The sequence below is a fragment of the Lynx rufus genome, unplaced genomic scaffold (genome assembly GCF_022079265.1).
Source record: "Lynx rufus isolate CCGP_SWC_20201006 ecotype Redwood Valley unplaced genomic scaffold, mLynRuf1.p SCAF_16, whole genome shotgun sequence".
NCBI classification, from domain to species: Eukaryota; Metazoa; Chordata; class Mammalia; order Carnivora; family Felidae; genus Lynx; species Lynx rufus.
The window spans coordinates 15,798,255-15,820,051 of record NW_025814830.1 but is presented as its reverse complement, the minus strand read 5'-3'; the positions used below and the strand labels follow the sequence as shown (position 1 = coordinate 15,820,051).

At 61.4% G+C, this 21,797-nt stretch overlaps 1 protein-coding gene across 4 annotated transcripts in view; it reads right to left on the bottom strand.

Moving 5' to 3' along the window:
* Positions 1-1,277: 1,277 nt before the first annotated feature.
* PEPD (peptidase D) overlaps positions 1,278-21,797 on the bottom strand; it is a 111,995-nt gene continuing 91,475 nt past the window's right edge. For all 4 annotated transcript variants that reach the window (XM_047078298.1, XM_047078299.1, XM_047078301.1 and 1 more), the window contains 4 exons: positions 13,066-13,214; positions 5,301-5,485; positions 2,148-2,339; positions 1,278-1,781 (listed from right to left, as the gene is read on the bottom strand). In XM_047078298.1, the coding sequence (XP_046934254.1) occupies positions 1,644-1,781; positions 2,148-2,339; positions 5,301-5,485; positions 13,066-13,214 (664 nt within the window). In that variant the 3' untranslated portion in view covers positions 1,278-1,643. The remainder of the gene's footprint in view (positions 1,782-2,147; positions 2,340-5,300; positions 5,486-13,065; positions 13,215-21,797) is intronic.

Genomic DNA, 21,797 nt, shown 5'->3' with positions numbered 1-21,797 from the left:
GGAAGGACAAAGATATACACTCAGCTATGTTTTTTAATGAACACCAACTAAACTATCCATTTTCAGTTTCCACCTAACCGCCACTGATTCTGTCCTGGCGGTGGGTGAATTGAAACCCTGTATGCCACGATGTGTCTCAGGTACAGCTGGGCTGGAGAAACGTTTGGTGAACTCAAACTCCTGACACTCAAGACTGTCGTTACTCAAACCGCTCAGCGTCACCAAGAACTTAGGGGCTGTCTGTGCACCAGCAGAAAACCTGAAAAAATGGTTACAGATCTGAGAAGCAGGGTGCCTGGGTGGCTCGGTCGGCTAAGCATCTGACTCTCGGTTTTGGCTCAGGTCACGATCTCACGGTTGGTGAGTTCGAGCCCCACATTGGGCTCTGCGCGGATAGCGTGGGGCCTGCTTGGGACTCCCTCTCCCTCCCTCTCTGCTCCTCTCCAGCTCACACACAAGATAAACTTAAGAAAAAAAAAAACTCTGAGAAGCAAACAGGAAAAATGGTTTCGTTTTAACTTGGTCACTTCACGAGCACTTTTGCGTGCCTGTCGCAGGAAGAAATCATCTGTACTAAACGCTTCAGTGACTTTTCAAGGCATCTAGCTTGGGCCACAGAGTTTTCCACCCCATGGTGGTTTCACCTCTGGTGTCCTGTCTTCTCACGTGCCCTTCATCTTGGCTTGGAAACTCCTGGATGACGGCACCGTGAGGAGACAAACCTGGACCGGTTTGGCACAGAATCCCCCAGCCCCGGGTTCTGCGGGAGTGCGGAGCTGGGCCAGCAGAGGTAAGGACAGGCATTCTGCCCTCGGCAGGGACCAGGCCCCGCCAGCCTTGAAGTCTCCTTGCCGGAGAGGAATCTGGCCCGTGGGTTTACGCTTAGGGAAGACGTGGTCTCAGCAAACACGGAGGCCACGAGAAAGCTCACCTCTGCCGTGGAGCTGAGCTGGGGGGCAGTGTCTCTCGGGCAGATGCCGGCTTGGCCAGCACGTCCGGTGTGAAAAGGAAGTCAAGGCAGGGAATCTCTGCAAGTCTCAAGTTTTAACTATGCCTTAAGTGCCCCCTTCAGAAACGCAGCTTTGAGGCCGTAGCCGTATCAGAAAGGCTTCTTCCTCTACCGCTTCACCTTCTCCCGTGCAAAGGCGCGTGGAGGCCGGCTCCAGCTACGCGCCCAGCACCCGGCGCTCTGCACCGTCAGCGCCCACGTCCTAGGTCCGGCCACGCGTGCTCATCTGCAAAGGGAGAAAGGACAGAGAGGGAGCCGCGCACAAAGGCCCATTTTTGGAAACTTTTTATTGCAAGTTCCATTCTGCATATTGATTTTTGAGAGAAAACACTGGAAATGGATCTTCCCTGAGCAGAGGAATACAAATGACAGCAAGACACATTTTAGTTGCTATTAAAGAACAGAACTGTTTTCCATTAGCATTTCAAAAGCCACTGTCATTCAAGCAAAGTAATAGCAGACTGAGGTGTGATCTTGCAGAAGGTTAAGAAAGATTTTCCCCCGAGGAAACAGCATGATCAAACACGGACCCAGCCACGTGATTTCCGAGCGCCCATCTGGCCGCCGGAGGGCCCGTCGTGAAGAAAGGTTGCCAGGCTGGGTCCCTGGTCCCACTGGGTGCTCCCAGCTGGCTCTATTTGGGGCCAGAGAAGGGAGTAAAGGCCTTGTCGCTGCCTGCCATGCACGCTTCGATCTCCTCCACTGTGCGGGGCACACAGGTCAGCAGTTCCATGCCGCTGTCGGTCACCACGACGTCCTCCTCGATACGGACCTGGCTCGAACGGCAGACACTCAGTATTCCTGAGCTTGGCCTCGTGCACCAGATCAGAGTGTCAGAGGGGCCCCTTCTCAGGAGCGGTCTGTCCTGCCCCTGATGGAAGGGGCTGGCCTCCGGGCTTCCGGGGGTGGCCGCGGAGGGGAAGGCTCCTCCCATGGGGCCATCTGCTCCCGCCACCTGCCCACCCCATCTGCGACAGACCAGGAGAAAGGACGGGCCCGGGGTCCTGGTCAAGTGAGGAAGCGAAGATCATCCCTCCTCCCGCTAGGGCTCCTGTGTCAGGACAAAGAGGCGACCCGCGGCAGCGTGCGCTAGGGGGATGTTCTGGAATCAGAGACCCCGGGGCCTGTGGGCACTCACCCCGCCAAATCCGCGGAAGCGCTGCAGGACCTCACGGTTGAAGAAGCAGGCGCGGGCCGGGTCCGCCAGGGCCTCGTCCAGGAGGTGGTCGATGAAGTAGATGCCCGGCTCCACGGTGAGCACCATGCCGGGCTCCAGGTGCCGAGTGGTGCGCAGGCTGCGCAGGCCGGGCTCATCGATGCGCTCCACGCCCTGCGCGGACACGAAGGCCACGGGGGCCTGAGGAGGGCTGGCTCCACGTCTGCGCTCCCCGGAGCTGCGAGGGAGGCTTTGTGCTCCGGAGGGGCTCTGGCCCAGGCTGCCCCTTGCTGGGCCGTGCCCCGAGCGCTTCGGTAAGACCCTCTACTCCCCGCAGACTCTGCCCGCTCCCCCCCCAATACCCCCGGAAGCGCCTGCGGGAGCCCCGGGGACAACCGGCGCGCACACACCCAGGGCCGCCCGCCCGTGCTGGCCGTGCGGCCGCCTGGGGTCCGGCTGCCCTCACGCAGGCCTCTCCTCGCCAGAGGAACGGCAGAAGCCAAACTCGTGAAGCCAAAAAAGCTCTTAGGGAGGCTGCGAGGCTTCCCGTACCACATCTTTTCCTTCCAGGCGGCTCACTTGGAAAGCGGCCCCCGCGGTGCTGGGCGCTGCTCCCCCAGACCCAGGTCTCCCGTGTGGCCTTCCAGGAGGGGGGCCAGGTGCCGTCAGCAGGACGGCCCCACGCACATGCTCAGATGCACGTGGAGGAGGCCACGTGGGCGCCCCTAAGGAACGGCTGCCCGCCTCCCTGCAGAGGCACCCTCTCCCCACAAACGCACACCTGGCCCTGGCCTCTCGACTCTCACGGCGTAGCCAACACCCGTGTCCCCGGGTCCCTGAGGCCCGGGGCCAGGGAGCAAGCGGGCAGCGAGCAAGCTCTGGGGCCGGGCTGCGGGCTTGCCCCGCCCCGCCTGCGGCTCTTCCCTGGAAGCCCAGCTGCTGGACACGGAGCTGTCATTTCTGACTGTTTAGGGGCCAAGAACATCAGACTTCAATTAGCGGTTCATGTAAGGTAACCAGAAACAGGCTGGCTCGGCCTCCACAGCTGGGCACAGCAGGGAAGGCTGTGACCGGGATTCCACGAGGGTGGGGACAGAAATGCGTGTGCAGCCACTCTGGCATGAGCTGGGCCGGGGCGGAGGTGATGAGGGGACGTTAAGGCACTGTGACCCCTGATGAGTCATGCTTTGGGTACAGATGCCTATCTGGTGTGGTACCGGGTCCCGTGACACTTTTTGCCCGGAAGGGCCCAGCCTGGAATGTCGGTCCCCGTGCTCAGGTGAGAGGTGCTTGCGGGGCAGGGCCTTCTGCCACCTGAAATCTGTGGCTGCCCCCGGGCACCCTCTCCCTGTCCCTCACCTTCGTGCCACCCGAGCACCTATCCCTTTCCCTCCACTCCAAGGGCGGCAAAGCCAGGGCCCTGGCAGAGGCAGAAACCTGGCCAGGTCGTGTCTCCCCGTCCTCCTTTGGTCACTGTGTGCCCGCACCGAGCCACACCGTGGGTGTGCCCAGGGGAGGGGCCGTCTACGCAGGCCTCCGGAAAATTCCAGGACCACCACCCAGACTGCAGGTGAGGGGGGGAACGGACCCTGGGGGCAGGAGACTATGCTGGCCCCGACCTCTACCCCTTCAGAGCACTGGCTGTCAGGAGTCTCCCCACAAGAACGCCCGTCCGAGCGGGGCCGGGAGAAGCATGGGGGCTGGGCAGGGGAGAGCAGGCCCCACGAAGGGGAGAGGCCGAAGCCCCGGCCCCTCCAGCCCAGGGACCCGAGGCTTGTGGGGAGCGGGGGCGCCTGCCCGTGCCGCACCCACACCGGCTTCCGCTGGGGCAGAGGGCTGGATGGGGCCTCCGCTTTGACTGGGCTCTGAGCAGAGGGGACCCAGATGTGTCTGCAGGCCTGAAATAAAACAAATGACTTTTATAGGAAAAGCCATATTTTTTCTACAATGTTTATCTGTCAAAAGAATAGACTCTGTGAGCACAAAGGGCTGCTTACTGGAAAAGATAAAAGCAGTTTGCTGCCAATTTTCTCTGGTGGAAAAAAAGAGTCCTGGCGACTAATGAATAACGAACCTCAGTTAACAATGTCTGGAAGGCCCTGCTCTTGGCTCCCTGTACACAGTGTGATGGATAGAAATTAGGAAATTAAAACTGATTTTGTTTCTCCAAATTTAACTGTTTACACTTGAGGAAAAAATAATTGAATAATAATGCTTCTCTTGAGCAATTTTTCCCCCAAAAAATCGTTCTTGGTGCTTTCAAAATACCCTGCAGCCAACAGGCCAAGCCTAGTCTTGGCTAACTGGCTGGTGGGCCCCAGGGTGTGCACCGATTGCATAATCAGCCCCCTGCACCTTGGGCACCGGGCCAGGCGGCAGGGCCGGGCTCACCCCCACCCACCCGGGGCCCGGAAAGACCGCAGCCACCTGCCGGGCAGGGCCTCCCCAAGGCTGGCTGCAAGCACCCTCTGGGTGGTCCTTTCGAGACTCGGTTGGTAGGAGGGGGAGGGGAAAGCCTCGTCTGGAAATGCCCACGGAAGCCTCCCTCCCCTGCCAAGGGTGCCTCGAGCGCCTGCAGACGAGGAGGCCACGGGGTGTGCTGGCCCAGGGGCTGGGTCTGCTGCTGGGCTTGTGAGGGGTGCTGGGCTCTGCTAGTCCCTGGAAGGCCCAGGGCCAGCCATGGTGCCTCGCCACCCCCACCCGAAAGAAGTCAGAGGCAGGGGACAAAAGGGCCGCAGCGCCAGCCCCATCACTAAGAGCCAGCTCTGGGGTCCCCACTGCTCTCTGGGGACCCCGCGTGCTGCACACTGGCCACCTCCCACCCTTCGGGGCAGCTGTCACCCCCAGCGCACAGCCTGGGGCTCACCAGGCAGGGCACACCCACCTGGCACTAGGTCCTGAGGTGGCAGCCACCAGGGGAGGCGCACTCCGGGAAACACCCCCGCAGCCGCCTGAACCAGGACCGACCAATGGGTGGAGGGACAGGAGGGGTGGGGGGACTTGTGGGACCCCGTTCCTCCTTCTCTAGCCGGTCCCACTACACCGCAGCTGATCCCAGAGCCCCGACCCACCGTGGGCAGGGCCAGCTCAGCTACCGCTCACGGGCAGGCCCCTGGCTGACGTGTCCACACTGACCTCGGGGTAGCCTCCCACGTCGTGCACGTCAATGCCCAGGAAGTGGCCGAGCCCGTGAGGCATGAACACAGCTCCCAGGTGGGCCTGGACCATGGCGTCGACGCTACCGCTCAGGACTCCGATGCGGGCCAGCTCCTCCAGGTGGATGCGGTCAGCCAGGCGGTGCATGTCAGGCCACCAGACCCCTGCGGCTCCAAAGGAGGCTGCAATGAGCTGCAGGGACTGGCAGTCCGGCTGGGGCTCCCCAAGGGAAAGTTTGGGGGACACGTGGAGCCCTTGCACTGGCTGAGGCAGGACGGCCGGAAGTGAGTGGTGAGGGTGCCGCAGCTGGGGACCCCGAGACCCTTCCTCTGTCTCCGTTGTGCCCTCAGGGGCAGGCTCCTGTCCCCCGTGGCCGGGCGTCCAGCTTAGGTCTACTCCCCAGCCCGTGGCGTGTCTGCCCGCGGCCAGTGCGTGCTTCCGGGGCCAGCGAGCCCAGGAAGGTTCCTGAGCATCAGGAGGAGAAAAGCACATGTCCCCCACAGATGTGGGGCTGCCTCAGTGAGCCCCAAATCAAAGCTCAGGGCCTCAGGCTGTGGGGCGAGGGCATGGCTGCACACCCCCAGGCGGGGCTGAATCACCCCTGGAGCCACTGTGGGGAGCAAAGGTTTCGGGGTGAAGGTGCAGCTAGCACGAGCTAGCACGGCCTCGTGGGCTGGCCGGCAGGGGTCTGTGGCTCCGCCTGCCATGAGCCAGGGTTGACGGTCTCCACGGCAGCCCAGACATCCAGGCCCCAGACTGCTAATCCAACTCATCTTTGCCCCACGCTTCTGGGGCAAAGGTCACCGGGGAGAGCATGTCCCCAGGCACTGAGTTTCGAGGCAAGCAAGCTCAGGGGCTCTGTCCAAGGTTCTCAGGCAGCCACCCTCAAACAGCCTTGGCCATCGCGGGGGTACGCCAGCCCCCCCCACTGGGCTGGCGGGGTCCCACTCCAACCTCACTCCAGGGCACTGGGCACTCCACCTAAGTACCACACAAGGACTGAGGTTGGTGAAGCTCCCTGCCCCACGCCACAGGGCTGATTTGGGGGCAGGCCACATGCTGGCTGAGGCCGTGGGCCAGGACACGTGGGGCCAGGCAGACGTGGGGGCGTACACCCCTGAGCAGTGATCCAACCAGAGGGGGCCAGTGCCAACCCTTGCGGCCTCGTCCCTGTGGGGAGCGACACTGGCTCCCAAGTGGCACCCCCATGACGCCCTGCCCTCCACATCCACCAGCACGGATGATGGCAGCCGCAGAGGGGCGCCCTGGCATCCTGCACCATTGGGAACCTGCACGGAGCCCGCGCCCACAAGGGCTGGACCAGCAGGTCTGGGCTCAGGGCTCCGAACCTCTGTGGCTGGCAGAAGGTAGCCCAAGGGCTCAATCCAGGGGTAGAGAGGGGGGCCCACTCTGGGACACAGGGCATCACCCTTCAGGCACTTGCTGGGCACCAGTCCTCCACCTGGGCCCCCTTCCCCGCCAGGGATGGAGACCCCACAGTTGGGGTCTTGGGCTGGCTGGAGGCACAGCGTTGACCCATCCTCCTGCATCCCTGCAGGCCAGGCTCTGAGCAGGTGGCGAGGGCTGCACCCGGGCCAGTTCATAGGGCGGGAGTCGGCCCAGGGCCCAAGGTGCAGGGAGGCCGGGGCGGGGGGGGGGGAAGCCCCGTCTCTAGAGACAGACAGCCTCCTTGGAGTCCAGCTCCTGAGGCCTGACCTGCCTCGGCCCACAGAGTGCCAGGGTAGTGGCGGCATCCTAGGGTCTGGCTTTACCCACTCAAGCAGCGGGGAGAGCCCGGTTCAAAGCCCTGACGGCAGAGTCAAGGTGGGCGGCTTTCCTCCGAAAGTTGGACATCCTGAAACGGAAGGCTGGGTACTGGATCCCAGCTCAGCTGCTAATGCACTTCTGGGAGCCTCAGATGCCTCCCTTTGTCAAACAGCTGCAATGCTGGCCCTAGAAGACTGGCCACAGAGACTCTGGCATCTACTGGGGGACCGGGTCAGTAACCCCCCGCAAAACTGTCGGCCAATATTCATCTGTTGCTTATGGCCCAGCCAGACCCTACTTCAACGCTGGATGTCCGCCGTGCTCCTGGGGTACCAGCCAAGCCTGCTCCGGCCTCGGCTCCCCGCTCCCCCGAGGCCGACGCACCCCACCTCGCCCTCCCCAGGCCGGGCCACCTGTTACAGCCGCACACAGGCCGCTTGGAGTGAGACCCACTGCTCAGGTCTCGACATATGTGGGCCCTGCCCTGGAGGGACCTTCCCAAGCACTCTCTCCACCGTCCCGGTTATTGCCCTCCTAGCACCTTGTTCCCTGGACGGGTCTGCCTGCTGGTTCCTCGCACCTCAGGACCAGAGAGCTTGCTGGTTCAGGGGCAAAAACACCGCAGCTCTTCCGCAAGTTGTGCTTCCGCCCAGATCCCCTGGGCCTGAAAGTGCCCCCAGGCAGCTCTGCAAACTCTCCCGGGCCCGCCTGGCCCTGGGGCTGAGGAAGGGCATCCTGCACCCCGACTCCAGAGCAGCTCCGTTTCTCTTGGAAAGGGGCCTTTTCCGGTGGCCAAAGGGAAGCCCCAGGAAGCGGCCTGACGTCAAGCCTGGCTGGCTTCCAAGTGGGCTGCGGCCTCGGCAGAGGGGAGTCAGGTATAAATCATGCTCGGCCGGCAGCTCGGCTCCTCTCCTGTCCTCTTGGGGCCAGACGCGAGGGCCCAGGCGGTCCCCACGGCGCCTCCAGTCTTCTTCGCCTGTGTCCTCGGGGCCGGCCCTGCACACGCTCTCGTGGCTGGCAGTGGGGCTGCTGCCTGTGTGTGGTTAGGGTTGTGACAGTGATCCAACCTCCAGCAACTTGGCCTCAGCGTCTGGCCCGGATGGTGGTTACGACACCCTCCGCCAGGACAGGGGCCCTAAAGTGTGTGAAGGTTGCCGTCCTTGGGCTGGGTCAGAGGAGTGGATGCAAACCAGGGGACCTCAGGCTCCCCCACAACCTCAGCAGCTCACAGGCACCTCGGGGCCCATGTGGCCAGCTCAAAGCTCAGCGGTCCCCTAAGCCTGCTCGGGTTGGGGATGCCACACTGGGGACCACACTGCAGACTGGGCATCGGTGGCCCTGCCCGCCCTCCCACCTCCGGCAAGCCCCAAAGCTTTGTCCCACCTTCCCTGAAACATCTCTGGAATCTAGACCCTGACCTTTCCTGGACTCCTGCCTGTTTCCTCCCCAACCCTTGCAAGGCCTCGTTTCCCTGCATCCTGCTTAGAACGCGGGAGCATCCTGCCCTGAGGACAGAGCCACGTACGTGTACCTCAGCCCGGCCTTCTCCAGGCTCACTGCCCTCCACCCCTGGGCCCACGACCCTCGTGCCGGCGCTTCCCTGTGCTTTCCACCTGCTGGCCCCTCAGCTGGTACCACCTCTCCAAAGTCCTCACCTTCTCACACTCTCTCCTGTGAGCCTCTGTGTTAAGGCCTTCTCCGGGAAGCCCTCCCTGACTGCCCCTTCCTGTGCTGTCAGAGCTCTTCCCACCAGTGGACAGCACGCTGGCCAGCTGTGGCTTGGTCAAAGCCTCTGAGCCCTGGGAGGAGGGCCCTGTGTCCTGTTCCATGCCCGGCAAATGTGTGGCCTGAGCAGGAGCCCCGGCCCCCATCATGGCTCTCTCCTGCAGCCAGTGCTGTGACCTCATGGGCCCAGGATCCAGGTGTGACCCCCCCCCCACACTGCTCCTCTGTGCACTCAGACCCTGGGGTGCCAGGGTAGCATCTAGGTTTGTGCCCGTAATCCGGCCGTTGGCTCAGAGAGACCAGAGAGCCCTGGTGCCCAGGCCCCAGGTCACAGGCTGATCTGTGCCCACCTGGCCCCCTTTTCCCCACACCTTTCCCCAACGGGCCAGGGTCCAGGTTGGCCCCTGGGAGCCTCAGCGGCATCCCTCACCGCCTTAGGCCTCCCGTCCAGAGTGCGGCAGCCCCAGGGGCTCGGCCAGAGCTCAGCCAGGAGGGCCCGGAGAGCTGAATCCTCACTGCTACTTCCAGACAAAGAGCTCACTTCATCCAAAGACAATGGCCCTCGGGAGACCACGTGTGCGCCAGACCCTGGGGGTGCCGCAAGGAAGGCGCAGGGCCTGGTCCCAGGGCAGGCCCCGTGGGCTGCAGGGAGCCGTCTGGTGGGCCAAACTGGCGCAGGGCTGAGGGTCTCCAGCCCACCCCACCGCAGACCCGGCTGCTGCCAGGACCTCCGGGGACCCATTCACCCTGCGGAAGGGCAGGGGGCGGCATGCGCCCTGGGGCTGCAGGCGCCTCCATGCTGAGTGGAGCGCGGTTGCCTCTCAAAGTCTCCGCACGCTCCCCCTCCCCGCACCCCCCAACCTTGGCCAACAGCCTGAGGGAGTAAATGAGGCCAGGGAGGGTGGGAACTTGTCCACCATCCTCCAGCCAGCAGGGGGGCCTCTCAGGGCCCTCCCCAGACAGCCTCCTCTGTCCCGGCTCTTGCGACAGAGGGCGCCCGCAGACCGGGAGGCACACTGTCCCCGCACCCTTCCGCTCCTAGCCATCTCCAAGAAGGGGCCTGAGGGGAGCCCAGCCACTCCTGACCCTGTTCCCATCCGGCAGGGAGGCAGAGCTGGCAAAGGCACCCCGACCACAGGCCACAGCCGACACGCGTTGTGCCACGCGGGCCGGCACAGCTCCGGGTGCCCTCCTCCTGCTTGGTCACCTGGTGGCTCCACAGCGTCCTCTCTTGCCGCCTGGGCTGCTCTGGGGGCAGTCTGCTTCTGACTCTGTGCTGGCTGCACCGGCCCCCGCCCCCAGGTGGCCAGAGCCCGGACACCAGCCGGGCCAGGAGCTGCATACAACTGCACGAGCGCAACGATGAAGGGCTTGTTCATACGGACCCGCCGCTTTCACAGCCGTGGGCTGCGGGGCCCAGAGCCGAGCGCGCAGTCTACACTGCCTCTGTGGGGCCCTGTGGCGGTGCGGGCTCAGGAGGGCGGACCTGTAGCCTAAGCGGGGGAGGCCAGGGCGGGCAGGTGAGCACAGAGGGACGCGGAGGGGAATCGAGTGCTGGAAGCGGCAAGAAGTGCCCTCAGTGCTCCATGGTGGCTGGAGGGACGAGGGACGGAGAATGCACGATGGACAGCAGTCTTTGGGGCGCTCCTGCTTGGGTTCACCCCAGGCCTCCCTCACAGGCACCCATGGAGACTCCCTGGTACCCATGGAGACAGGGTGGTCTGCACGGGGTGGGCCGCTTGCCCCAACACAGGAGCCAGGGAGAGCTTCAGTTCCACCCAGCCATGGCGGCCAAGCCCCTGCCGTAGGACTGGCGTGGGGGGCACCTTCCCAGGTACGGCCCCTCTGAGTGGGCTCAGCCACCCTCCCCTGGCTGTCTGGGTGACAGGGAGGCAGGCCCCGACGCTGACCTGGGGTTCTGTGTGTTCTGACACACAGAACGCCTTCGGGGTTCTGGTCCTTCTGCGCTTCTCCTCTGGGCATTTCACTGCCACTCTGGTGTCTTTATTTCCGCTTCCCTGGAAGGTCGTCGGAAGCAGCCGTGCAGTCTCAGCGGGTGTGTGTCTTGGCCCAGCAGCCGGACCCACAAACCAGGGGCATTTCCGCTAGGACAGGACATGGGGCTGACCTGGCCACGGCCTCCTCGCAGCTCTGGGGAGATGAGCTGTCCCCACGTGAGCAGCTCTGTGGGCACAGCTCGGCCTGCCTGGCATGGGAGCCGACAGAGTCGGCCCTTGGGCACTGTCAGTTGTGTCGCGATCCCCAGTATCCGTGGGAGAGGTGGGGGCTACAGCAGGGATCCGTTCCCACCCCGCACCCAAGGGAACCTCCAGGCCCCAGCACAGGCCCAGCCCGTGCCCCACTGTGTGCTGGGGGAGGACCACCCCGCCCAGTCTGTGCAGACCAGCTCCGCCGAGCCCAGCCTTCTGCCTGCCCCCAGAGGGACGTGGCCAGGCATGTCCAGGGCACAGAGCACCAGGCCTTTCTCAGTGCAACTGGCCGGGGGCCCTGGGGACAGCGGGCCTGACTACTTTCTGGGCAGAATGAGGACCGCTTTGTCAGCCGTCGGCCAGGACACCCACCTGGGAAGCGCTACCCAGGTGTGAGCAGACTCTCCCGAGGGTGGGGGTGCTGCCAGGTAGGCCGGGCTGGGGGCACAGTGTGGGGAGCACAGCGGAGGGAGCCCCTGTCCCAGTCCTGGAAGTATGTCCGGGGGCTGCGGGCGGCTGTGCTCACAGATGCCAGGGAGCACGCCACAGCCCATGGCTAGTGTTGTTCAAAACTGAACAAACCCTTCTCATTGTGGTGTCGAGGGAGCAGGAAGGGCCATGCCCCTCGGGGTGACGGGTGACCGCTTCTCGAGGCTGGACCTCACTGGGAATAGGGGATGTGTTCCCTGGTTTAAAGGTCAGAAACACCCCGCGCCCACCAGCACGCTCTTCTGCTGCCCGGCTTCCAGCGCCCCTCCTACGCCTCCTCCGTGGATTTGCAGGCACTTTTACACTCCCTTCTTTTACACAAAAGGGGGCCATTGGCCACTCCATCCTCCACTTTCCTGACAACTCAACAACCATCCTGGAGGTTCCCATGTTAATACTCAGTGGCCGCCAAGGCTTTAAAAAAATTTTTTTTTAAGTAGGCATCATGCCCAGCATGTGTGGGGCTCGAACTCACGACCCTGAGATCAAGACCTGAGCCAAGATCAAGAGTTGGACACTCAACCGACTGAGTCACCTAGGTGCCCCGTGACCTTGGCTTTTTCAAAAATTAACAGAAGATGCTGCCTCCTTCTGCAGCTGCTGAAACACGCAGGTCCCATCACCTCGTCACCCCAGCAGGGGCTTAACTTTTAAGCTTTCCTTTCGGGTTGAGCTCCCCGTATTGGGACCACCGAGCTCTGTTCTTGCTGGATGAGTGAGGGGGCCGGGCTGGGGTCTGCCAGTGTCCCTCTGTGGTTCCCTAACCTCTGGTGGGGTTAGGTGGGGGGGGCTCTGCGGCCAGACGGGGGCCATCCGGAAAGGCCCGCTCAGTTTGCCTCAGAAAGTGACAGTTGCTGAGGAACCCTCAAAAGCAGCTCTTGGCCTGATGACCGAGGCTGTAACTCATCCCAACAACGGGCAGTGGGGGCCCCGGGGCCGTTTAGCCAACACAGAGCCATCAGCCTCAAGAGGCCACATCCTGGGGATTTTATAGTTTGGGGATCTTTTCTTTTCCTGAATAAAGGCTCCATGGAGGGATGGCAGTCTGACTGCCATAGTCCCTCTGAGTTCAGAATGAGCTTAGAGTCCAGCCTTCGAGGGTGTCATGGCCAGGTCCCCAGAGGGCTCTGTGGCAGCCACTCACCATTCCCCAGACACTGGGGAGACACTCGGCCCACGCCAGAGCCAGCTGCGGCCTGAACAGAAGGGCGCCCTGACGTCCAACCAAATGCCAGTGTTGGCATTTGCTGATCAAGACCTCTCTGGAGTGGACCCTGCTCCAGGAGAGGACAGCGGACATGCTGACATTCCAGTGGCCACTGCGACCAGGGGTTCTTGCTGGTGGAGAGTAGCAGGTGGGACTTGGGGTGACCTTGGGCTGAGCTCCCCGATTCCCAGCTCTGTCTCTCCTTGCTGGCCAGCCCCCTTTCCTAGGACTGCTCCTGGGGGTCTGACACCGCCTGGAGTCTTGGCCAGCTGAGTTCCTCCAGTGACGGGGGACCGAGTCAGGCTGTGCAGTGCAGGACCTGCCCCACAACCACCAGTGCCCTCACCTGGCTTCATGGCGCTCATGACAGCGCGACAGCTCCGCAGCACCGCCTCATAGATGGCCTTCTGGTCTGCGGTGAACTTGCCGTTGGCGGGGAAGGAGCAGGTGATGTCGGAAGAGAAGCAGTAATACTCCCCACCCATGTCGAACAGGCTGCAGGGAGAGGAAGGTGTGAGGTAGGGGGTGCCCTCCCCCCCCCAACTCTCCACCGCGCGGCTCAAGGGCAGCCTGTCGGACCCTGCTGGGCGCTGAGCCCGAGCCATCTTGCTGGGTCACCAGCGCAGGAAGCAGTATGGGGCCTCCCACCCCAGTGCATCCTCACGGTGCCATCAGCAGAGACCTCTGACCCCAGAGCAGGGAAGCCTGGAGTGGGGCCGATCCCACACACATACCCCTGCCCTCCAAGGCCTATGGACGCCCAGCTGTGGGGACTGACTTGGAGAATGAGGAAGGGGCAGACAGGTCCCCAGGCCCTGACGCAGCATCTGGCCTCCATGCACTGCTCATGGGAGCCGTGCAGGGGCCGTGGGGAGGAATGCCCCCATCCAACAGACAAGTGGGATAAGGAGTACCACCCAGCTCTCCTGGGCCTTGGTGTCTGAGTGAAAGCTCAGCCAGTGTCTCTGTCCCAGCACGGAGGTCCCCCGACCGGAGGACCCTGCTGGGATAGCACAGATGTGCTCTTCCAGGGCCTGAGGGAAGGTCCTCACACGCAGCAGGGTGCCCTGGCATCCCAGTGGCAGGGGAGGGACCAGCGGGCACAGGCAGAGGTGGAGAGTAGGAAGGCTGCAGAGGCCCTGAGCCAGGGTCTGTGAGCCAGCAAGCAGGATGGTGCCAGAGTCCGGAGGACAGGCCGGCTGGGCCTGCCCTCTGGACCCCCTGTGACAGGGCCCAGTGTGGCAGGGCTAGGAGGGGGTGGGGTGGGCCACTCCACCACCCTTGCTGCCTGCCCGGGCCTCAGGGCCCTCGCTGGTCAAGGGCAGGAAGGAATCCTGCCCTGCACCCCCATGGCGGAACGCAGCGGGTCATGCGAAGGGCTGCTGGGTCACCACGCCAGAGGGGCCCCGGATGAGAGCAGTGAGGGGGGCACAGACCGAGCCCCCCTCCACATCCCATCCCACCCGAGCACCTCGGCAGGGTGTTTGGCAGCAGGCACACAGGGGGCCCCACCAGCACCCCCAGCCACTTCATCAGCCAAGCCATGACGCTCATGGTGACAAAACCGATTGAGGGCCACTGGTCTAGCCCCAGGCCCAGGATTCTGCTGAGTCTTCAGTGCCAGGTGGCCACAGAGTCGGGAGGAGCTGAGGGGTGGTGGGGCTGCCTTCTTCGACGGTGCCCGGCTCTGTCCTCAGCTTCTCCTGGGGGTTGGTCTGCAGCTGCACAGGTCCTGGCAAACCTGAGCCAGGGGCAGAGCTGTGCCTTCCACCGGGGCCTCTCCCCCAAACCCAAATCCTCGGGGTGAACACCACCATCCACAAACATTCCAGGGGCTGCCTGCGAGCCTGCCTTTGGGGCCCTGACCCCAAATGACAGAGCAGGGGGTCCCTGGCCCTGCTGGTGGAGCAGGGGGTCGGGTCATGTGGCCTGACAGGAAGCACCAGCTACTCCAAAGAAACAGATCTTTGGAGAAGAAAAACTTGAATGCTCAGGATCCCTGGACACTTTGCTGGAATCCAAAGTCCCCAGCCAGGCACTTTTTAATCTCCTGTCTTTTTCCTATTGCAAAACACCATAAACAGTGTCAACAGTGCAAAAAGCAGGAGATAACACCTCAGGTGATTCTCCGGGAGTGGGGGGAGCCCCAACCAGGATGGCACAGGAACTTCAGGCTGGGTCAAAGTCATAGACTCCAGCAGACTCTGCTTGGGGCAGGCTGACGGGGAGGACCTGGGCCTCACTAGAGGTGACTTGAAGATGAAACAGAGAGGCCTTGAGCAGACACGCCCAGGCATCTGCTCCCTGGGAAGCTCCAGATGCAACAGGGTGTTTGGGCCAACAGCTGCCTGTAGCTTTACTCCTGCCAGGGGCACACTCACAGAGCTGGGTGGGAGGGCGGCTTAGCCCTAACCTGCTGGGAAAGTGAGGCTCTGAACACTGGTCCAGCAAAGTCCCATGTCGGGGTCAGAAGCTCAGAGCCCAGGGATGGGCTCTCTTGTCCTGGCTCCAGCACTGGGTCTCAGGGCCTCAGCTCTGCTTCCTTTAAGATGGAGATGCCTCCACGGCTGCAGGTTTGTGTCCTTTTAGGGCCGATGTATAGAAAGGCGTGGGGAGCAGGTCTGTGTGGGGCCATGGTCCAGTTTCACTCGGGGAGCAGAGCATTTTCATTGGGGCCCCTCAGAGGCAAGAAAAGAAAAATCGTTTGTGGTTTGTGGATTCAGAACGTCCAAGAATGGCCTGAGCAGACAGGACAGAGCCGGGAGCTTGGGGGACACAGACTCCTGGGGGCCACCACATCGGCAGCACCCCCCCGGCAGAGGGCTCTACTGGTCCGTCTGGTCTCAAACAAAAACAGAAATTGAACTATTTAAAAAACGAGGAAGCCCACAAAAGCGCATGGAACACTGGAGTCATCTAGAGCAGCAAAAACAAGACGCTTCTCCTCGGCAGACAAGACTCCTGACCAAGTTTTCCAAAAACTCTCCTCAAAAACACAGAACATGGGACAGTGGGTGCTGGGAGCTCCTCAGCCAGCCTGGCCTTACTGTTCAGATTCTAGAAGACTTTGCTTGTATTTTTCGTTTGAAAATCATCTGCTTACTGTAGAAGGAAGTATACGCCCAGTCGGCCAGCTCCATCCTGCCCAGCGACGCGCGGGGCACGGGGCTGGAGTCTATTTTCGTGTTCTCAGTTCCCTATCTTTCTCTGCCCCCCCCTTTTTTTTCTAAACCCCCCTCAGAGTTCCTACACACATAAGTTATTCACATTCAAGCTGCTCTGGAATCCAGGGACGAAAGCTATCTCTTTCATAAATCATCTCCCTCCAGCTCCTCTGTGTCCATTTCATCCGCCCTCTGAGCGCAAAGTGACAATGGGGAATTCGGTCATACTTTGGCTCCACCAAGCGCTCAGGATCCCTCCTCCCCGGCTGCCTGGGGACACCCACCAGGGCCGCTACCTTCTTTGGCCGAGTGAACGCGTATGATAATCTAAGACATCTGGGGAGATATTACACATCTCTAAGCAATACGCTGGCGTCTCTTTCCTCACATGTGTTTATCTGGTTCTATTTCTGGCCGGGATGAGAGGTTCTGTCTGCCCTTGGCTCCTCCCCAGCAGCCTCATGCCCGGGCTACCCGCCACCATTGGCTCAGCCAGACCCTCCCTAAGCCCCTACCTCAGCTCCCCTGGCCCCACCGCAGAGGCCGGCCGGCCTACAGGCAGAAGGCCTCTGAGATGGTTCGGCCAGCTTGGGCCGCATCTTGGGGAAACGCTGCTGTGCACGGACAAGGCTCCCTGCGCTCGGTAGGTAGCTTCACTTCAACCTCCCGAGCTGTGGCCTAGCCCTCGGCCACCTCTCACTCAGGACCGGCACTGTGCATGCACACAGGCCTCTATGCGATGGCAGGAGCATTTCAGATCGCAATTTGCAGTTGCCCCAGCCTGCGTTCCAGGCGAGGCCAGGGGATTTCTGAGAAGTCGGAAACTCCTGCTTCCCTCCAGGCCTCAGGGTGAGAGAGGAAGACGTACTAGTCGCTTTCCCGCTGATGTACTCCAGCGGGCAGCCCCTCCAGATGAAGCACACGGGCTGCCTGCCCGCCTCCAGCCCAACCTTCTGTGGAGTGCCAAGGCCCTGATGGGACCAGCGGGGCAAAGGCCATCACTTGGAGGCCGCGGGCTGACTCATCAAGCAGACCTCTCCCCACACCTTCTAGGCATCCCTGCTCCACACCCTGCTCCACGGGGCGACTGCTCCCATGGGGCCCAGGCAGACAGGAAAGTTGCCCAAGCAACCACCCCCAGGAACCCAGAGCTGGTGATCCCTGGTACCCATGGTAACAAAAGCAGGCACAGGCTGGGGGCGTCCTGTGTGTCTGGAGAGAACTGCTATTCCCATTCTACGGATGACGTGGAGAGAAGCAGAGCACCGGTGAGGGGTCAAGTCCCCAGGAAGGACACTGCATGGCACCAGGCCTGATGTGTGGGCGGGACACAGCGCCCACCCAAGCCCTTGCCGCCACCGAAGCACCGTGGACAAAGCCTGGGCGTCAGGGCAGCGGCCTCCGCCAAGGAGGGACTCAGTCGGTGTCACGAGCACAGCACATGGTTCATTTCACTTTTTTGGAGTGCAGTGTCCCATGATGTGTGTGAGCACCCAGGCTGTCTGGACCAGTGCTTTTCAAACTGTGGGTGGTGAAGTCAACAGAGTGTGGGGTACAGGCCAGGATGTAACAGACAGAAAGCATGTGGTAGGGGGATCTGATTATAACTGGGGCTGGGTTAGAACATCAAGGATACATCTAACTGGGTGGAAGGCTGAAGGTTACAGCCACCGGTCTGGCTGTCCAGGCTAGCAGGGCCTGTGCCCTTCTGACAGTGTTCTCTTGCCCTGAGGCCTGGGCACGTCCGTAAGACCATCAAAAACTCAGGATGGGGCTGCCGGGTGAAAATCAAGTGTTCCCCTGTGCAAACAGCAAGGAGAGAGGGGTCTGGGCTGGGCCTGACACCAGGGAGTAGGCCCTGGAGGTGACACTTGTTCTCTGAGGTCAGCCAGGGCATCAGGCACCAGGACAAGTGGGGCCTAGAACCCAGCCCAGATGTTCCACCAGCTGGGGAGGAGCCCCCAGGCACAGACTCACCCCTCCCTGTGGCCGCAGAACGGTCCTGTCAGCCTGTGGGATGCCAAGGGGGCGGCTGGGGCCCTGGATGAGCGGCAGCCCCCCTCCCCCATGGCCTGCAGGGTGTCCCATGGATGCAGGCTGCTGCCCATGGCACGGTGGCCCAGGATAGAGGGAGCGAGGTAGGGTCACTTCCCCAAGCAGTTTCACGCCTAGCCCACATCTAACCTGCGGGACTGACTGGGAATGAGACAAGGGAAGGAAGGAGTTGGCGGTAATGGTGCTGGTGGCAGGAAAGGGTGGCCAGGTAGGGAAAGAGCCTGCCTGGACCATGGCCCCTCACAGGCCAGTCCCCTCATCTATGGAAGGAAAGGACGGGGCAGCTTGGGGCTGTGACATGGGCAGCAGGAGCAGTAGCATGTGTCACTGACATGCCAGCAATAGGTCAGAGGTCTCCAGGGGCTTCCCTGTGAGGAAAACCCTGGTTTCTCCAGGCAAATAGAAGGGGGCTTTGGCCACTGTGTGCTGTGTCCCCACCTCTGTGTTAGCAGGGTAAGGCAAGAGAGAACCGGGGCTTCAGGCTGACCATCATCAGGGCGAAGAGAAATAGGGGTCCCTGTCTGCTGACAGGAGAGGAGAGGAGAGGCGGGGAGAGGATACTGCATGGGGCCGGACAGGCCTCTCTCCTGGAAAGTGGGCTGGCTCCCATGCCCCAGGGGCACACAGGAGAACTGCCTGCAGGGAGGAGGCCCGCCCACACATCCTGAGACAACACTGCCCTCTTCTGGCCAGTGCTGGGAGATCCGGCTCGGCACCCACATGCTGGGCCACCCAGGCCTGGTGATCCTTAGGTGTTCTAGAAGGTTCTCAGAGGGAACACAGGGCATGCTACCTCAGGAACCATCACTCTGCTCCCTGATCAAATGGACGGAAGCAGCAGCTGAGGAGGGGGTGTCCTGGCCGTTTTCCAAATCAGAACCCACTGGAGGCACAGCCTGGCCCCCTCCTGCTGAGGGCCCCAGGGGAGGCGGGAAGGCTGCCAGGCCAGGCTCAGACCCAGGAGTTCAGCACAAGAGAGGGTCCAACCCTGGGTGTACTGCTTCCGGGTGGACTTGAACATGGACAGTGGTGCTCCCTGGGTGCACCTCCATCCACTTTGGGACTGTGGTTTCTGGGAAGCCAGTGCAGTACATGGGAGCTATGTCTCTCCTCACACCCACCTAGCAGGGGCTGATTTGGTGAGAAGGGGTCTTCTGGGGATCCCCCCCAGGATGGGTGTCCAATGACAGTAGCCACCACCCCTTGTGTGAGCATGTGAAGGGCATTAATCAGCAAGTTTCCCACACTCCTGCCACCCTGGTTTACAAGGTCTGCCACTTGCCTCAAACTCCAAAACAGAAAGCAGCTAATGGCTCCTCTGGGATAGTGACGGGGAGATGGGGTTCCTGGTGAAAGGGCTCTAAGCCCAGGGCAAAGCCCCAAGAGGTCCCACAAGAGGCCTCACGGTCCTGAGTGAGCTGAGTACTAGGGCCCCAGCGATCTGAAGCCACATCAAGGTCACGCAGAGCAAGCAGGACAGCATCTAGCAGAGAGAAATGGGAAGGGGCCCACGGAGTCGGCAGGCCCTTACTTCTCAGCTCTGGGTGACAAAGCTGATGTGCAGGGAGAAGCAGCATGCCTAACCTATAAGCTCCAATTCACAGGCAGACGACGGAGGCCAACAGCGGTCATGGCCCTAGGAAGGTGCTGGTACTGGAGGGACAGAGGCATGGGCGGTGGGCCGGGCCCGGCTGGCTTCATGCTCTACTTGCACACACCTTGAGGACAGGGCTGGGGCTGAAAACATACAACAGGCCTTGAGACTCGAGAGCTATCTGGCTCAGAGTCTGCCGGTGGCTCTCACCGCCAGTCTGTCATGGAGCCAGCTGCTGGAAAATGGCCTCAGGGCGGGGCGCCTGGGTGGCGCAGTCGGTTAAGCGTCCGACTTCAGCCAGGTCACGCTCTCGCGGTCCGTGAGTTCGAGCCCCGCGTCAGGCTCTGGGCTGATGGCTCAGAGCCTGGAGCCTGTTTCCGATTCTGTGTCTCCCTCTCTCTCTGCTCCTCCCCCGTTCATGCTCTGTCTCTCTCTGTCCCAAAAATAAATAAACGTTGAAAAAAAAAATTAAAAAAAAAAAAAGAAAATGGCCTCAGGGCCCCGGAGCACAGGTACAAGCCCCAGACTGCTGGCTCTGAGGATGGCCACCATCGCAGCTCTCACCTGCCAAGGCCATGCTGTGCCAGGCTCCCCACTCAACACTGTGTATTCTCCCAGAGATAGGTGCCCTATCACCCCGTGACTGATGGAGAAGCTGAGACTCAGGGTACCATCCACTCAGCTGGGGAGGGGGAGGGCAGGGGCATCATCACACAGCCTGGGCTCTCTAAGGCTCCCTGTAGGGGTGCGGGGACACGTGTGGGACTGCGAGGAGAAGGATGGAAAGGCTGGCTGCCTCAGCCCTACCCCCACCTTCTCCAGTACAGCCTGACTGCCCCGGCCCAGCTCTGACCCCAAACAGCGCCTCACTAAACGTTCAAACATCTCTGGGGCATTTTCCCCTGACTTCAGGGGACTGAAGCACCCAGAGCGTGCCAGTCGGTGGGCACCTGGAATAGCCGAGGCTCTGGGAGACACTCAGCTTCAGGAGAAACTCTGTGCTATGCTCATATTTTGGTTTCATACCTTATGATAAAGTATTGTGGCTTTTATGTTGGGATAACAGAGTGATTTATTATTTACCGAACACAGTAGGCACTCGGCAGATCAATTTCAATAAAACAATGGATTATAAACGCCGCCAGCAATCTGGCAGCAGCAGTAATCAACAAAACATGTTGTTCTAAATGCTGCATAATAAATTGACTATAATAAACTCATAATTATTCTACTGGCTACATTTCAAAGTTAGTACGAGAAAAATAAAATCACCAATTTGGACTTGGCATTAATATCCGTGGGATTCCTGGATCGCTCTCCTCTCTTAGCTGCAAGCGGCAGATGCAGGTGCCATGTGCTCCCACGAGGGCCAAGGCCACATCTGGGCCATGTGGAAACCTGATCTACGCTGCGCCCCGGTCAGCCGGGCCCCTCCCCAGCAGTGGCCACCCCAGGAACACAGCCGTGACCAGCCTCTCCTGGAGTGAGGATCGTACTGGGGGCAGATAAAGAGGAGAGCGGAGAAGCAGACAGTCCTCTGGGGTATGCCAAACTCACAGAGGAGAAAAACTCATGGCCACATGATGCTGCCACAGGGCCCTCCGGCAGGCCAGAGCTGGTCCAATGACAGCTGAAACCTGCTGGTAGGGCTAGGTCTCTGCCTCTGCCCGAGGACCGATTCCCACATCCTGGCCTCCAGGCCCAGCCAGAATGGGCTGCACAAAGAGCATTAGGAAATGTTGCAGGAGGCAAGAGTGCCTGGGGATGCCAGGTGGTTTCTTGGGGCCACGAGTGGCTCAGCCATGGCCCGGAGGGCAGAGCCCTCCCCTGTCTTTCCTTCGTCTCCAGCTGAGCCAAGTCTGAAGCAGCCAACTCCCTCCCCAAATCCTTCTGGCTCTGCACCTGGACCCTCCTTGTGTCTCAGTGACCTCACCTACACGTGGAGATGGGCAGCGGGACACAGGGTGGGGACAGGGTGAGAAAATCTACCCAAAGGGATGTCCCTGGTGCCAGGCACTGGGGAGACTCCTGTCAAGGTTTTTGCATGCCCTTGGCCCCTATGCCTGGAATGACTCGGGAAGGGTGCAGCCACTTTGGGTGCCCCCCTCTGTATGTTCTGGTCCCTGCCCTGCCGGCCCAGGCCCCTGGGAAAGGGCACATGAGCTCAGCACCTGCGTTTCTGACATGTCTCTTCCACCCCTCCATGTAGTCTTGAGAGGCATGTGCCACCTCCACCAACAGAAAAGTAAACTGAGGCTCTGGGAG